The sequence below is a fragment of the Mesoplodon densirostris genome, chromosome 5, assembly GCF_025265405.1.
Source record: "Mesoplodon densirostris isolate mMesDen1 chromosome 5, mMesDen1 primary haplotype, whole genome shotgun sequence".
NCBI classification, from domain to species: Eukaryota; Metazoa; Chordata; class Mammalia; order Artiodactyla; family Ziphiidae; genus Mesoplodon; species Mesoplodon densirostris.
In genome coordinates, this window is record NC_082665.1 from 91265392 (window position 1) to 91284216 (window position 18825).

An 18825-nucleotide genomic window follows, 5' to 3' on the forward strand; every position below is an offset into this window, starting at 1 on the left:
CCTCCTAAAAGTCTTGGGAGGCAGGTCCAAGTATTACTGCCTTCATTTACAGATGAGGAAACTGAGATGTAGAGAAGTTGACTCACCTGGCTAGTCAGTAGCAGCCTGTAATGCCCCAACTTACCAAACTGCCCCTCTCTCTTTATAATATAGTATATCTTTATTTAAAAGCTTTTCAAGAAAAGTACTATATCTTTTCTGTTTTCCTTTTGCCAATACCTCATGTCCTTCTTTATGTACTTCAAGCAATCAAGAAGAGATATGATAAATATTTTAATCAATAGTAATCATGTCTCAGATAAATGAAAGACTGAAGTTGTGCTTTGAGCACAGTAAAAGTTCAATAAATATTTGTTGGCTCTTTCTAATAAAGTATATGGAGACTATGCCAATATTTCCTAAAAATAGTAAGTATTATTACTTCCTCATTCTTTAGTCTGATAAAATTCAATTAAAACTAAGCAATGCACTTCCCAAATAAAATTACTTAACTGCCACTTCAAGTACATGAGTACCAAAAATATATTCTGAGCCACATTTTTTTTTTTTTTTTTTTTTTGTGCGGTACGCGGGCCTCTCACTGTTGTGGCCTCTCCCGTTGCGGAGCACAGGCTCCGGATGCGCAGGCCCAGCAGCCATGGCTCACGGGCCCAGTCGCTCCGCGGCATGTGGGATCCTCCCGGACCGGGGCACGAACCCGTGTCCCCTGAATCGGCAGGCAGACTCTCAACCACTGCGCCACCAGGGAAGCCCAAGGGTCAGAATCTTTGAAATTTAATGCAAATTTTTAAAAATTGTTTTATTTTTTTATTTTACTCACAGCTAAAGGCAAACAAGGCGAGCAGGCTTTAGGCAAATCGATCTGCTCCCTCCTTCCTCCTTCTGCAGCCTCAAGGCAGCCAGCATTCTCTGGCTGTTCACCTAGCAGCATCCCAACCGCAAATCACCAGGATTCAGTGACACGCATTTAGTTACCTGAGATTTTGGAGGTGGATAACCTACTTCAACCAGACAGAACCCTGTACTAAACCACTCATTCCTCATTGAGGACTTGAAGCCTTCAAGTCCTCCTGTTCAGTTAAGAACATTTCAAATCTTAGTACGCTAGTTAGCAAAAAAAAAAAAAAAAAAAAAAAAAAAAAAAAAAAGAAGAAGAAGAAGAAGAAAACAAGGAGGAAAAGGAAAAAGAACAAGTGAGGATTACCTGGTATATAGTTCATTGAAGTTACAGCAACCTTGTGAGATGTTGGACCAGAAAGACTCTGAGAGACCCGGAGAAGGTTTCCAGTGCCTTCAGACACAGATGTCCCTGACCCGGGCTGTCCTGTGGTGTAACCAACCGGCAGAATGCAAAAGTCAAATGTGTACGTTCATGTCAAACTCAAGCGCATTTTCAAAGTGAGAAGCCAAGATTTCATTTTGCAGTCTCCTCGTGCGTGGCCCCAGGCGTAATTTGAAAATTATCGTTTTCAGGTTCAACACTGACGTTTCTTCCCTTTCTAAATGTACGCTATAGCTAATTGTCCTCCCAATTCAGTTTCATTCTTATTAAGCATGGTTTGTGCTCTTTAGCCCCCTTAGTAATTTTGTCTCACTTCAAAGAACCTATTGCTCCTGCTTTTGGAGGATGTCGTGGGGAGGATGTGATCTCTGTTTGACCCGGAAGCTGGACCCGGAAGTCGGCGGCTCCTCACCCGCTCCCAGTCCTTGCAAAGTACCTTCTGCCCGGCTTTCCCACACGAGGAGCTGTTTTCCAGGACGCAGCTTTGAGAAAGCAATGTGGTGTTGAGACCATCCGGACCGAAAACGTGACTGAACCCAGTTAAAGCCTCTGTATAAACTTTTAAGATTCTGGCCGTCGGGTGCGGAGATTGCTCATTTTGCGGCCGCCAGAGACAAGCCTCCAGTGTAAGTTTCCTTGCTCTTAAATTAAAGCTGCCACCTACCGATCTGGAGTGGCAGTCTTTCCCCACTCTCTGTGTACAGGGGCCAGTTTCAGATTTCACCCCGGGGTGGGGTGGGGGGATTCTCAGAATTGTGAACCAACACATGCTTTTCTCTCAGGATTAGCAATCTTTTTGATAGTTTTTGCAATCTAAACGCCAGTTTGGAGATTTAAATGTATTGACCTACGGCTAACTTAGCCGCGAAATTTGCATCAGGGTCACTGTTTTCCTCCAGGACTTGGAGAAGTTTCTGGTCTTGGCCTAAACAGACATTAGGCTGAACAGCACATGCTAGTGAATTAGATCTTCTGCCCAAGGTGTGAATTAAGAGCAGGACTGGCTGCCGGTGAGACAACCGCCATCTACCCACCCCCCAGCCCTTGCCCAAAATTACAGAAGTGAGAGCCTGAACGAAGTAGCCGTGTTGCCTGCCTTGTGACTTATTTCTTAGTATTCACTTGTATTTTGCATGATTTATATTTCTATACATATAGCATATTTTCCCATGTCTATAAAGCTTTAGGAAGTGCCCTGGTGAATATGTGAATAAACTCTCTTAGTCGGTTAGGTCCCCAGATGCCCTGGGACGCCTTGGGGGTGAGTGAATGGTGAGGAATTCAACCAGAACTGTTTGTGTGGCCATGCCCTTCCACTGAGACTGTTTGCACGCCTTTTTCTTTAGCTGGGATAATCGTCTCATTTTCCGTTATGTACTGTTGGTTTTCCATAAGGCAAATTCATAGAAGTGAAATATTCCTGGTTATTTTAATGTAAGGATGTGGATGGTACAGATCAACTTAGATCACTGCTCAGTTCTCTTTGGCCAGAACAACTGCTTAATTTATTCTTCTTCCTCCAAGCAGAGTGCCAACCAGAGTGTCTCAAATCATTGGAGATTAAAGAATTCATGCTGGTTTTTAGGCCTTTGGATATTTCACATATTGAAAGCTCTGATAAGACTTTCATCATTCATCATTCAAAGGAAAAAGATGATAAATTCAGGTTTAGCCTTCTGGCCTCCAAACTCAGAAATAGTTCAGGGTGTCCACGTCCTGTCTCTTTTTCAGTGAGTCTTAAATGTAGAGGGAGAGAAACTTAGGAGTTGAGTTTGTCAGATGAGGATTCAGTGATCGCAACCACAGCATGAAGTTTTCTGTTATTATTCCCATTTTGTGAGTGAGCAAATGGAGGCACACAAAGATCAAGAAATTTGTCTATCTTCAGAAAGCTAGAGAATGGTGCAGCCAGTGGTCAAATTCTTATCTGTCTCCTTGCCTGGTGGCAGGAAGAAGCATAGGCACCTGGTTATATTCTCCCAGAGTGTTTTAATTGTGATTTTCTCACCATTAGTGCATCATGATAGCAAGATACTGAGTCATGATCAACACTGCCATGAAATAAAATAAAGTAAGAGAGGCATGAGTTGTTTCTTGAAACTTTTGTTTCATTTATGTAATATAAACACACATATTCATGCACACTGTTTTGTGATATAAACTGTCTCTATTTCTTCCTGTGATCCTACTCAGAAATGAAACTAATTAAACTGCCAAACTACTCTCTTTTGGGGATTCTTTGTTATTCTATAAAGACCCCAGTTTATGGGTTTGAGAAACATTGTTTTGAGGCAAAGCAATTGCATTATGAGTTTTTTTCTCCAAGTGCAGAGATTAATAGAACTATTAACTCATGTAATTCCCCACTATAATATTCTGAAATTCCCCAGTGTGAATCTGCAAAAGACATCTCTACCTCACTATTACAGTATTTATAATTTACTTTAAAATACTTCCACATGGACAATGTGGTGAGTTTATATATGCGGACATGTGCATATGTACGGTGAGGGGAGGTTTGTTAACTTAAGAAGTTAACACTGGTGGTACACTAACTGAATGCTCATCTCAGAGGTGGTGGATCCGCCCTTGAAAGAATCTAAGCCAGTGACTTCCAACCCTGGCTGTACATTAGGCACTGAGACTTTTATAAAGAATTTAATAGGTATAATATTTTATTTTTAAAATTATCATACAATAAGATCGACCTTTTCCTTTGTTGTTGTTGTATAGTTCTATGAGTGTTAATACATGTACAGATTTGTATAAAACTCTCACAATCAGAAAATTGAAGAGTTTCTTCACCCAAAAAACTCCCTTGTGTATATTAAGACCCCTTCAGGGTCCAGTGCCAATCTTGATTTGTTGAGAGGTTTTAAAAAAATACCAATGCCTAGGCTCTGCCCTCAGAGTTTCTGATTAAATTAGAGTGGGGTTGGTATTGGGGTCTTTATTTAAAAGTTTCTTCGGTGGCTCTAATGTGCTTCCAGGGCTGAGAAGCTGGTGCCCTCATCAGTCCACACTCCCGAGGCTGCTATCACAAGATCTTCTATTTACTTCAGCTCAAATCTGCAGTATGTGTTTAGTTGGGATCATGGATATTAAAGACTTCTTTTTTTCATTGTAGAAATGAATGGTGCTATAAATATGTGAGTGACCTGGAAGAAGTCTTGCCCAGGCACCTCCCCCCACCCCCCGCAGAGAGGACTGGGCACCTGGTGAGCCCATCACCCGTTGCAGGAGGCCATGGGCCTCGTCAAGGAAGATTGTCAGGCGCAGGATCTGACCAGACGTTTAGCTGAATTCTGTCCCTAGAGTATTATAGGATGTGCATGAGCAAATCCTTTATGCCTCTTGGCTGTCTAGAGTGCCTAAAAGGATAGGTATCTGTGACTTCACTGAGACTTCAGAGAAGTTTGACGTCTGTCTCTTCTTACCTCTAAATGTTTGCTTTGCAAATTTGGTCTGAGACTTGATTTCTTTGTAATTTACCATCCGATAGAGAGATGTTGGGGGAAAACATTACGCTTTCCAACTTCTAACTTTTAAAGCAGTAGTTCTCAGTCTTAGCTGTACATTAGAGATGCCTGGGGAAATTTTAAATCCTGATACCCAGACTACAGCCTACTACAATTAATTCAGAGTCTCTGGGAGTGGGATCCAGGTATCACTATTGATACTTTTGAAATTCCTCAGATATGTAGCTAAGGCTGAGAACCACTGTATTAGAGGCCACTAATATCTAACAAAAATAATCTAATAATTTTGAACAAATAAATTGGCTTAAATTTATTCAACTCATTAATTTGAACTCCGTCTTCCCTCACCTGCACATATGGGCCTGGCTTCCAGCTGAGCAACTGGCTGGATGCTTATTTATACCACGCAGCTGCACATTGCCTTCACCAGTGGCCTCTCCGCTTGGAGCCGTAAACACCCTTAGAAGATGTATTAGTTGTCTACTACTGTGTAACCATTTACTCCAAAACCTAAAATGATAAACATTTATTATCTTGTAGTTTGTGTGAGCCAGGCATCTAGGAATGATTTATCTGGGTAGTTCTGGCTCAGGGTTTCTAATGAGGTTACAATCAAGTTGTAATCTGAAGGCTTGACAGGAACTGGAGGGTCCACTCTAAACTCACTCATGTGGCTGTTGCCAAGAGGCCTCAATTTCTTGCAACATGGGTGTAGGTCTCAACATAAGGCCGTCTGAATACCCTCATGACATGGTAGCTGGCTTCTAAGAGACGGCACAGAGGAAGCTGCGTTGTCTTTTTTGACCAAATTTCTGAGTCACACACCATCAACCCCCTTTAATTTTATTTGCTAGAAGCCAGTAACTACGTCTAGCCCACGCTCAAGGGAAGGGGAACTAGACTCCACCTTTTGAAGGAAAACTGTCAGATCTTGTGGACAAATCTTAAAACCACCACAGAAGATAATTGGATAGGGCTAAGGGAATATAAAATGTGTTTACATTGCCTTTATGAAAAAAAAAGTCTAATTCCACTAGGATGCATCAACTTAACAGTAATCAGACACCTACAGAATGCAAAAAACTCTCGGAGTTGAGATCACAAATTTCATGATTGTTAATGTATTAATGCGCAGCCATGGCAATCGGTTCCCATACCTTAAGTCTTAAGAAGGAGAAAGAACACACCAGACCAAAAGAAGTCATCTCATCTTGCTCAAACCCCTGTTTTACAGTGAATCAGTTCTTTAAGAGACATGTACTTTATGGGGAATGCTATGCATGTTGTTAACAGATAAACAGAAATGACGTTTAATTTCAAGCTTCATTAGTGAGAACAAGGGAATAGTGAGAATGGTGAGAACAAGGTCAGCCAAGATGGTAAAGGACAAAAGTACTTCATTTCCAATCACTTAAAATAGTGTACAAATGCAGCAGCTAGGATAATGTTGAGTGCTTGCCAACTTAAAATAGAAGGGATTATAGGAAAGAACTAGAAAGCCTTGATACCAGAAGATCTCAAAGTGCTCTATTTTCTATTGAAATAATTGTTTTTACAGCAAGCATTTGGATCATCTAGACTAGATATCTACAGTCTATAGGCTGAATCTGGCCTGCTGTTTACGTAAATAGAGTTTTACTGGAACACAGCCATGCTCATTCCTTTACACATTTACCCTGGTTGTTTTCACAGTACAGCAGCAAAGCTGAGTAGTTGCAAAAGAGGTTCTATGGCCCACAACACCAAAAGATTTACTATTTGGCCCTTTACAGAAAAAGTTTGCCAATCTTATAGACTCAAGATGGGGATACATGAGCATTATTAACTTCATTACAATAATCCCAAAGCTTTTATGATAGATTCTCTGGGCTTAAAGACAGATCTAAGAGAAAAAATGATGATCAAGAGACTGGCAAAAAGCATGCCATTATTTATTAAAACTTGCTACATTTAGGGCAATATGACTAAAAGTTAATGAGCATATTTCCTCTCATCCCATAAGTAAAAATGTAATCTGGAAGTAAGTCAGTACTCTTTAGTATGTAATTGATAGAAAAGAACCTTAAACTAGTTTCATGAAAAAGAAGAAGAGACATTTATTGGCAAATAAAATTAAAGGGAGTCAGAACCTGGGAATTTGAACACCATTCTTCTCTTTCTTTATGATTCTGTCTCTCTCCCTTTCCCACCTTTCCTGCGCTCCCCCCTACACCCCAATCCTGTTCCTCTTTCTCTGTTGGCTTCAGTTTTTCTGCTGCAACTGAGTTTTCTCCATGTCACAAGGAGTGTGACTCCTGGGAGCTCCAAATATATGATTCCTGTCATCACTAGAGTAGCCAAGAGAGCATTTCTCTTATCTAACCTCAGTATAGAAATCCCAGAAGATGAGGTACAATGATTGGTTTGGGGCCCACTCCATTGGTTACAGGGTTAAGCCTTTCTACAGATGAAGAACAGAAGAGGAAATGATGTGAAGACAAAACGACAAGCAATGAATGGATGGACACAGCCTACTCCATAGTACCAACTGGCCCTGCCATAATAGTTAGTGACAAGACCCAAGGAAATTCTAAGAGGATATTCCATCTCTTCATTGGCTTAGGCATGGCTTTTGTAAATCGTAATTATTTAATATATTCTGATTTGAAAACCTCTCTAGGTTTCACAACTCCATTCACTTGTTTCTCAAGAAATTCTTTATTCTTCATGCTATACTTTATGCTTCATAGAAGATAGACATACAATGCTACATTTTCCTTTGACCATATCTTTCTCAGGGCAAATAATTCTAATTTCTTGGTTCTTCCTCAAGACCCTATGGCTGAGAGTTCACTCGTTTTTGTTTGTTTGTTTGTTTGTTTGTTTTACTTCTGTAACATTTGTTTTTGCCAAATTTAAAACACACCTTCTTAATATATGAAACTCAGAATGTGACAATGGGTAATAATCCATAGAACCCTGGCTATATTTAGAATTAACATTGGAATCAGATTCGCCTGGGAAGAAATCCTAGCTCTGTGACTTACGTGTTGTATGATCTTTAAATAATACTCTCATTTCATAGATGAGGATTATAAGATTTCATTTAGTAAGTATTTACTGAAGTGCTTGGGATATCAACAATTAATAAGAGAAGTAAGTTCTCCACCCTCACAGAACATGTATGTCAAGGAGAGTATAGACATATTGATAGGCTATTTCCGTGTACTGTGGGAGGTACCGTGATATGAAACACAGGATGCTATAAGGGGACATAGAAAAGATATTCAGCCTAGACAGGGGTGGGGGTGAGAAGTAGACACTTCCCAGAATTGGTATTAAGGTGAGACCTAAAGCAATGAGCCAGGGGAAGGAGAGGAGAGTGAATAGTGATTGAACAGTGTTTGGGGGTAGCAAATTTATCATAATACAGGAGAGCATGGTGATTTAAAGGAACTGAACTTTAGTCAAGTATTCGTCAGGAATCTTCAGGTGGTGAGTGGCAGAAATGCATTTCCAACTGGCTCAACTGAAAAAGTAGAATTTACTGGCTCATTAATCAACCTGTGGGTCTACTTGGCTGGCATCAGGGATGGCAAGATATAAAGACTAAAAAAAGTCACAGTTCTCTTCATCTCTGCCCCTGCCTTTTGCTTGTCTTTGCAGGTGAGGTTTATTCTCTACTTCTGTAGATTATTTTCTCCACACAACTGAGAAAATAGATACCAAGTGATGTGAATTTACAAACGGTAGCTTTGCTATTGAAAAGGAAGGAGAGGCGCTGTTTTCCATTTGCTCCAGACTTCAAAAATGTCAGTAATTGTGCAGGGTCTGAGGTTTACCTTACAAGCTAACAAGTTAGCCTGCCACAGTTACATGGATGCTGGTAGAAGACTCTAGACTGCTGGCTCAAAGACATGTAATTCTCATGGCACAGCGGGGCAACGTGTGAGCTTACTGTTCACATCAGTTCCCCCTTGGTCCCCTAGCATCATGGGGATGATGTGGAGCATCCCAAGTAGATGTTGCACCCACAGTGGGCTTGTGTCACCCCTAAGAATCTCTGATCTTAAGAAACTTTCAATCTTAGAGAGGGACTGCTAGCAAACCTGCTCAAATTTCACCCTGTGGGGAGACATTATCTTTATTATTCTAGCCAGGGAACAAAAATGTCCTCTGACCCAGAGGGAGTTACTATCTCTAACGTCTGGCTGTTTGATAGGCAAATATCCTTGAAAAGATAGTCCAGGATAAAAGTTGTCGCAGGATGTGTAGAAACACCATGGAGAATTGCCCTCCAACCAAAATCCCAGGGAAGGAATTGAATTTGTGTGTCTTGGGTCACGTGCCCATCTTGGATCAAGCACTTTGTCCCAGGATATGGGGTAATATTATTGGCTCTGGTCAAAATCAACTTCCCACCCAAAGACAGGAGTCAAGGCCGGTTACTAAGACATTGGTGCTTGACAAAGATGAGTCATATTTATTATGATTCAGAATTAGAGTACAAATTATAAGGCTGAAGAAGTAAGATGGGTTATGAAGAACTATGTAGTCATATTAAGGAGTTTGGAACTTTTCCTATGTGCAATAGGGATTTATTAAATAATTTTATAATGGGATAGTGTTAGTGTTATCTTTAGAGATATCACACTAGCACAGATTTTAGGGATAGGAGAGGGTAAATGAGGAGACAAGTTAGGGGACTATTACAATAGTCCAGGTAATAGATAACAAGAACCTGAGCCAGGACAGTAGGGATGAAAAAAATGGGCAAATGTAAAGATATTTTGGTAGAATCGATAGGGAGAGAAGACAGAATCAAGGACAAACTTTGCTTCTGTTTTGGGAAACTTAAGTGAATTGAGATTCAGAACCTAGAAAGAGAAGTAAGTTTTAGGAAGGAAAGAAGGCAAATTCAACTTTGAAAATTATAAATTTAAGGTAGGACGGGTCATAGAGAGCTAGGTTGAGGAGATGGATTGGGAGACATGTCCAAGACATGAGAGAGAAGTAGGCTAGATAGAGAAAAGACTCCAGGACAAAAGCTGAAAAACACTGATATTTTAGGGGCAGGCAGAAGAAGAGATACCTGAAAAAAATAAAAAAGTCAGGATGGTTAGAAGAAAACTAAGAATAGATAATAGAAGGGAAGCCAAAAGAAGATAATTCAAGAGTAGAAATTGACCTTTTTTTTTTAAAATGCTGTGCAACATGCCATATGACAATGTACCACAAGGTAATGAGAATTAAAAACAAAACAAAGAACTCAAAGCTTCAGGAAATCAAAATTCTTTGGTTGTAAGATAAGAAAGGAATTCCATCAAACTTAAAGGAGCACTGAGGGGATAAAGTGGGTCCTTTTTTCACATTTCTCACACTATAAAGGCATTCAATAAGTGTCCATCATTTTCCTTTATAACAGTGAGTCACTGTGACCTCCACATGGCTCAGATTATACTCTTACTCCTAGGTCTTACTCAATCACTCATAAATATCCAGTCATTACATCTGTACTAATATAGCATTTTTGTGCTCCACTGTACTTGGCCTTAAAAAAATTATTTTTTTCCCTTCTGATTATATATCACTGGTACCAAATCCTTTGACATACGGGTTGCACCAAAAGTCATAGATTAATTGGCAAGGTAAATACAAGTGACATTTTATTTCTCCTCATCTCATTAATGTAGATCAGTTCTGGGTGATTAGTTCTCTTCCACACATTAGGTTAAACAGCCCTATAACTTGGTGCCATACAGAGTAGAATGGTTTGCGATTGTTCTGTTTGCTTTCCCAGGGAGGATTCAATAGTTTGTTTATTTTGTGTGTTTGCACATGACACTCTCTTACATTTCTCTTTTTTCTTCCTCCAGAACTAGCTCAAATAAAATAAAAATTCTTAGCTCTTCCTTTAGAAAAGGGGGGGAAAAACTCATGTGCCAATCCAAGTCGAGAAAGATTGGGAAAGGCATTTTATTTATTTTTATTTATTTTTTTTTGCGGTATGCGGGCCTCTCACTGTTGTGGCCTCTCCCGTTGCGGAGCACAGGCTCCGGACGCGCAGGCTCAGTGGCCATGGCTCACGGGCCTAGCCTCTCCGCGGCATGTGGGATCTCCCCGGATCGGGGCACGAACCCGTGTCCCCTGCATCGGCAGGTGGACTGTCAACCACTGCGCCACCAGGGAAGCCCGAAAGGCATTTTATAATTCATTAATATACATTGGTTCCCCTTAAAATTTTTCCTTTTATGAAAAAGAACTGAATAATGTTACAGGATCAGAAATGAATAAAAAATCACATACTTTCAAAGATTTATCACTTGCTTTTTATAGCTTTATTGACTATTACCAAGTTTCAAATAATTAAATACTGCAATTGGGACATTAAAAATACAAACTAATTTACCAAAATAATTGTATTCTGAATATTATGTACAATATTATACATTTTACATTACATAAAGGGTTTTTATACATAAAAGTAAGATTTGATTCATGATTATCGAAAACCCAAAATACATTTGAACAAAACATTCCTATGCATACATACATAATCACTCAACTGGGATAATCAAAACCATACATGAGTGTGGTTATTAAAAAGTAAAATTACATTCATATGATAATGGTAGAAACTGAAATCTGTTTTTATTGATTTGAAAGTACTATTATAAAACCACACACATAAGAATGATATAACCTAATTCTATTTAGTTAAAAATCTTTATACTGGAGACTGCAATATGTCTCTATCCCATGGGAAATTTTTGATTTTTAATATTTTTATTTTAAGGGACTTGTATAATTCATAATCATTAAAAGTCTATCCATGGGCATAAAGCAGACCCATTCTCAGAACAGAGAAAAGTCATGAGGGTCAACCATACCACCATGTGTATTTCACCATATAGTTTTTGAAAAATACCCTATTCAGTTGTACAATTTGATATGTCTTCATATTCATGCTTGTCATCAGTGATTACATACAGAGGCACAGAGCTCACAGGGGAAATATATATTACTGTAGAGAATTAGATACTAAAACAAAGCTATCACTGGGTGACTACAGAAAAAAAAGGGGTGCTCATGTGGAAAACGCCACCCATACACACTAAATTAGTTATTAAACAAGGTGTCAGTCCTTCAAAAAGGTTAATATGCTGATGTGTCATACCTTGTTTGAATCCTGAAATATCTAAGTCCAGAATACTGTCAAGTGAGTTTTAGTTCTATCTCGCATTTAAATTTAATTCCTCTCAAGAGGAAGAGCTGTGATTTTAAGTAAAGCCAAACATTTTTTCTAACTGATCTGAAAAGCCTGAAAAAAATGTCTTTATAACAAAAACGTCTTTCTAACTGTATGTCACTCTGTCCATGAATCTTATCCTAGAGATACACAGACTGGTGAAAATTCTATCAGAACTATGCATAAGAACCTTGGAAAGGCAGCAATTAGTAAACTGGCCATTCTCCTTAATGTCTGTACAGCATTTTTCAGTATTCTCTATCCTGCATTTCATCAAAGGCAAACAACAGAATGCTTGGAACGTAGAGGACAGAGAAGGAACAAGTTGAAACATACAAAATCCATGTCTTCTCCAACATCACATAATCTATGAAAAATGAGATTCAGAGCCTAAGGTCTGCTTTATTGTTTTTATTCTCGTTCATGTTTTGCTTGAATATAAAAAGAAGCTCTAACCTAGGTTAACAAAATATATTCATATAAATGTATGAGCATTTCTAATACAAAAGTTAAAAAGTCTAAATTCTTAATTTTTGTAGTTAAATATCCTAGAGTTCAGTAGGCAGATTTATTTTTGAGCAGCTTGAAAAGAATCCGTTGGCTGAGCTCTGTCTGTGAAATCGGACACAGCTACATTTCAGCTCTTTGCCGAGATTTCTCAGCAGCAGCGGCTCCGTCCTCCTCCTCCTCTTCTTCTTCCTCGTAGTGCTCCTCTCGGCCTTTGGGGTGGTTGTCATCTCGAACTTCTTGCTCTTCTCCATCATTGTTTTTCTCATCGGCCTTGAAGTTAAAAAGAAAAAAAAGGAAAACTAAGAGAGAGGGCACAGAGTTAGTGGTATAAAAAATTCCCTCTAAAAATACACCCCAAAAAACCAGTATGAAGTTATTCATTTTTGGAGAAAGAAAACAAGTGAAGAAAAATGTTCCAACAGGCGAGAGTGCTACAGTCTTTTCTAATCTTCAGGTTGTCACAAATTTTCCTAGTTCTAGGTTGGCCTGTTAAACTCTGCGGCACCTTAGATGTACCCACTGGTATCTTTCCAACTATACATACGTATCTCCCATACTTGCGCGCACAGGCACACAAGCACAATAGAAATAGGTAGATCCTATGCGTACATTTTCATCATTTTCACCATAGGTCTCTTCAGCATTATGCTCCAATTCCCTTTTTTTCTCCTCAGTCAAATCTTCCTGAACCTAAAACAAACCAGAGACATTAGGTGACACCTTGATCATTTCAACACTTGCAACATGTTTTGATTTCCCAAAAGTTCATTCAAAGCAGCAGAGACAAAATCAAACTAAAAATAAATGTGAAAAGAAAGTCAGAGATTTGACTAGTCTATTAGCCATAAGAAATGTATAATACACCTACTACAAAAAAATCAACGTGATTCAGAATCTAGGACCTTTGTGTTTTGAGTTTCTGATATAACACTCCAAGTATATACACCTGAAGAAATTCACCTTATCAAATTGAATGGGAGAACTGTTGGAAGTCTGAAGGCTCTGACAGAATGTAAGTTCTTGTGAAGAGAGGAACCATCTGTCTTACTCAACTAACTGCCTTCAATGCCTAGATGCATACTTGGCACACTGCAATTGCTTAATAAATACTGTTGAATGAAATGAGTCAATGAATGAATCAATGAATCAATGCAAAAAATAGCTGCTCTGTAAAGGCACAGAAATCAGGCACCACTACCTATATATAATGTAGTAGAAAACTGAGGAAAACCTGTGTATATACGTTTCTATAATTAAGAATAAACTTCTCTGGCTAAAATATCTAGAACACAGAATACAATCATTTCAATTTCTTCATAAAATAGTTATTAAGCTACCTCAAATCCCTACATCTCTTTAGTGTTCTAACACATTTCTGTTTTAAGTAGTTTTCTTCATGTATGCTACTACTGTTATGTGTCATTGATTCTGATTGTTTTTTATCAAAATGCAAATCAAAGAAAGCATCCAAATATTTTTGCTAAATAATCTCTATTTAATGATCACATTCCACACAAATAGAGGGTAAAATATTTTCTAACTTAACGATTCTGAAAACTATACATATGCCAAAAGGTTTAAGTCATTTGAATACATTTCAAAAAATCGCTGACTACCAATTAAGCATAATGCAGTGTCCTGGTACCAGAAAGAACCCTGATCTCTCTGAGGAGAGTGGCATAAAAGTAAGTCTTCTTGAATAACACACAAAATTACCTAATTTTGGGGGGGTGGGGTGTATGTGTGATAAATATCCCAGATATGGGCAAGGGGAGGAAAGTAGGCAGGTGTTATAATTAAGGAACGACTAATTAAGGGCTGCCTCAAGGTGTCCAGTCCAGGTTCAGCAGGATGAACTGCAACCCACCAGCCTCACTTTGGAGGGACCCTGGACTATTAGGAGCTTACAAAGATGACCCTTCAAAGATGCCCTAGCAGAGCCCAGCCTTCATGAACCTCTTCTAAGCAGTCAATTGTTGGCTGGACTCTCAGCCCCTACACCACGCTGGCACCAAATAAATACATGTGGGGACAGGTGTAGAGTATACTTTGTATTCATGTGTCTTGGTAGAGCGAGCTATAAACAAGACACCTCTATCTTACCTGCAGTTTCTATCAGCGGCCAATGACATCTCTTCTGCCCTTAGTCATGGAACCTCATCACAGCATTTCCCAGGACATTGTAACGAAAACAGTGAAGCACTTATTTCAGACTATATTAAGGTCTCACTAATTGAAAATTGCTGAAGTGTCCCCAGTCAATTTCCGTGAACAGACATGTCTTCTACAGCCTTAATAATGAAAATATACTAGTGAACACTAAACATGCTTTAGTTGGGGTTGGGAGGGAACTGCCTATAAATATGTCTATTTATAGTTGGTTTGTTCCAATCATGATCCAAACAAAGGCCACATCTAACACCAGTTCCACTCCCCTCTTTTTCCCTTAATGCTATCTTGAATTGTTGTCCAGTAAAATGACCCACATTCTGGATTTATTTGCTTCTTTAAGGTATCACTTAACTCATTTTTTTAGCCTCCACATTTTTTATAAAAGGAAGTTAGCTTAAAGGCTTGAATGAATTCAGATTCAATTTGCAAAGCAAGGACTTTTCAGAGGTGATGCTGTAGATTTCGTATTTTCATCACATCAGGAGGCATACAATGCTTGTCCCACTTTTAGTGAAGCTAAGGTTGGCCAGTGTGCTCAGATAGCTACAGCCTGATCCCTCCATGGTAAAATCCCCTGACCTCCATCCATCTGATGATATCATCCATTGATGACTGCTCTTAAATCAACTGTTTTAATTAGGGTTACAAAACTGGTGACTTTCTAATTCCATCATTCCTTCTGTATTGACTAACTTCTATAAAGAAAAACTTGCCCATATCAGCTATTTAGTTACTGTGCTTAGTATATTTAATCATGGTAGCTTTTAAAAGCAGACCTGGGTAGGGTCTAATCATGGTTCTAACAATAACAAGCTGTGTGACCTCTGAAAACTTACCTAACCTCTCTGAAGCTCAAATGTCTTATCTGTCAAAGAAAGGGTTAGATAAAAAGCAGTGATTTTTAATTTTCTGTGTGTGTGTGTGTGTGTGTGTGTGTGTGTGTGTGTGTGTGTGTATGTGTGTATGTGTGGGATGGGTAGGGTGAGTCATGGACCCTTTTTTTTTTTTTTTTTTTTCTGCGGTACGCGGGCCTCCCACTGCCGTGGCCTCCCCCGCTGCGGAGCACAGGCTCCGGACGCGCAGGCTCCGGACGCGCAGGCTCAGCGGCCATGGCTCACGGGCCCAGCCGCTCCGCGGCACATGGGATCCTCCCAGACCGGGGCACGAACCCGCATCCCCTGCATCGGCAGGCGGACTCCCAACCACTTGCGCCACCAGGGAGGCCCCCATGGACCCTTTTAACACTTTGGTTAGGAAGTCTTTAGTAAATGGGCATAGGTATACATAATTTTGCATGGAAGTTACAGGAGGTTCAGACTTCCCAAAGTCTAGCTACAGACCTGACCTGTCATAGGCCTGCTTCTCTAAAGCGTGCCCCTGAAACATCAGCATCAGCTGGGGGGCTTGTGAAAAACTCCAACTCCTACACCCCACACAGATAGTATCAAAATCTCCAAGGGTAAGGTCTGATGCAGGAATCTGTATTTTTTACACACTTTCCAAGGTGATTCTTAGCCACAGCAAAGCCTGAGAGCCATTCGCTTGAGTGACAATGAATGTCTCTGGCTAGAGAGATAAACACCTGTTTATGAGCTCTGTCTTCTCTTCCCTTGGGATCTACTGTAGGAAATGTAGGCTGTTGACCAGTTGTCAATATAATCTGAGGTGGGAACCACTGATTTAAATTACTTTTTAATTTAGGGATTGCACAAATGAAAATTTTGTAGATTTTCAAATTTATGAATGTACCTTTTCTATTCTAGTAATATATTCTTCATGTTTGGGGCAAAAGTAATTCAAATCCATCTTAAAGGCACTGCTGAAATGGGACAAAGTGATATGGAGTTTCTAATTTTAAAATATGCTGACACTAATAACCAGAAGCCAAATGTGACTCTTTTACAATGTAGACACGCCAATTATGTCTTCCACACTTGACCCTCTTTACTATCCTGCTAAAGCCGACGCAAACATTTTGTTAAATATCTCCCTACACTGCTCCTCATTACTCATTACTGAAATCTAATGTTTTAGGCATTTTAGAAATGGTCCCTATGTGGCATGGGTTAATAAATAGTGAAAACTAAACAAGATAAAACAGATCTTCCGAATCTGAAATGGGCTTTGGCTAGCTACCCAGTCCCCATACGTATTCGCGCCTTTCTCTGATGCATCAAAGATGTTACGGGATGAGCCAGGAACCAGAAGGCTGCACCTTAAGTAGTCAAGAATCATGGAATCCAAAGAAGTGGATGGGATGTGACAATGGAAGGGCCTTCCAACAATGTCCACTATGGTGGTGAACACCCCTGCTTGCCGGCGAATGTTTAATAGGAGAGTTTCTGCTATCTGGACAGCTTCTTGATGTGGTGATTCATAGGCTGACATACCACTAAAGGGAGCCAGGTAACCCTGTACCTGCTCTTATGTGAGTGTTCAGATCAACCTGTTTTCAGTTAGATGGGAGAAACTGAGCACTCGGGTTTTTCAAAGTGGTCATTTAGTCTCCATATATTTTTAAACATTTAAATAATTTTAAAGCACACATAGTACTTTTCAGCAATGTCACAGTTTGTCTCATTTGCTCGCAAGGATATAAAAAAATCTGTAAAGTAAGCAACATGAGGATGGGCTCACCATATGAATGTCTTTCATTCTTAAGGATCCCCAACAGTAAACAATGAATGCGTGTGAATAGCCGTCCGTCTTTATGTCTCAGAAGGATAACACTGTTGCACTCAGATTAGAGAAGGCAGGGAGAATGCACACTTGTTTGGGGTCCTCTACTCTCAGGGTTCAATCAGTCTGATGGGCTGTACCTCTGAACAGGTATAACCCTGGCAAGATGCAACACCTCCCTAGGAGCAAATGTGACAGAAGTCAGGCTGACTGTGGGCTGGAAGGGAGGGGACCCGATGGCAGCAATGGGCCTTACATTCCCAGGGGTCAGCTGGGGCAGTGGAAGGCTCTGAGGCTTAAGGAAGATAAGAATGATGGAAATCACACAGCGTTTTACGGTTTTCAGTGCTCACACACACAGCACTTGTAAACAACACGCTATGTGTTCTCACGTATTGCATCCCTCTTTGTTTTTCTTCTTTTGCTGCAGTCTGCTGAGAACTTCGTCTCTGTTACTAGTCCTTGCCTGGTATATGGAAGTGCTTCTTCCTCCTCAAGGGAAGAGCTGAGAACAATGGAAAGAGGTGGGAAAATCCAATAACTAATCACCACAGGAACTACCAGAAAAATATAACACAGCCTGAGCAAGGGGCGCTTAGGGGGCAGAGGGGAAAGGTCCCCGGGGAAGAAGAGAGGCACGCTGGGCTTCCGCTGAGAGCTCACGTGGCAATCACCCTAAGTGAGAGGGCGTGGCGACCTGGAGCCTCTGTCCGAGGGTTAGTTAGTGGGGATGGGGTGCCACAGCTAGGAGCTCTGGGCAGGAAACTAGGGGTCAGGCGCAGGGAGGGGGAAGGGCTCCAGTCAGTCAGCCCCCCTGAGGGAGGAGGGACAGTGGCCTGGGGAGCAGCTGCCCGGCGTCGGGCACCAGGCTCTGCCTCGTCACCATCCTCCTTCCCTCCCGCCTCTCTGCCTTTGATTTCTTTCTATCTTTGATCCCTCTTGGATCCCAGGATTTCTCTCTCCACCTTAACTGATAGAATATAGAAGTTAAAAAAAAAAATCAGTAAATACTGATTAACATTTTATGTGCACCCTTCTGAATTTTTAAAAAGGAGCCAAGGTGAATCTCTTCTCTTTTAATCTCCCAAAGATTCCTGGCTTCTGACATAATGAAACAAAGTAATATTCGTCTAGACATCCTGTTACAAGAGAGGTCCAGATGAATATCTTTCTCTTGCCAAACGTCTTAATATTCAAGGCTGCTAGGTTCTCTAATGCTCTCCTCTGATAACACAGCTCAGGGGCTTCATTAGGATGAACAGCAGGATGAGAAAAAGGAGAGAGAAGAAGAAGATCAAGCCAGGTAGACTGCATGTGACTAGAGGTGTATGTTGCCAATGACTGCAAAGAATGATGTTCTTTTCTGTTTTCCCGGTATAAACACACATTTCAGCATCAGCTCTGAAAAGCTGATAAATGCAATCTAAACGAGGCGGCAGACCTAGTCAAGGGAACCATGCCCGTGAGCGTAGCAG

At 40.3% G+C, this 18825-nt stretch overlaps 1 protein-coding gene across 2 annotated transcripts in view; it reads right to left on the bottom strand.

Moving 5' to 3' along the window:
- Positions 1-12366: 12366 nt before the first annotated feature.
- GOLIM4 (golgi integral membrane protein 4) overlaps positions 12367-18825 on the bottom strand; it is a 74440-nt gene continuing 67981 nt past the window's right edge. For both annotated transcript variants that reach the window (XM_060099096.1, XM_060099095.1), the window contains exons 15-16: positions 13109-13189; positions 12367-12769 (exon numbers count right to left, since the gene is read on the bottom strand). In XM_060099096.1, the coding sequence (XP_059955079.1) occupies positions 12620-12769; positions 13109-13189 (231 nt within the window). In that variant the 3' untranslated portion in view covers positions 12367-12619. The remainder of the gene's footprint in view (positions 12770-13108; positions 13190-18825) is intronic.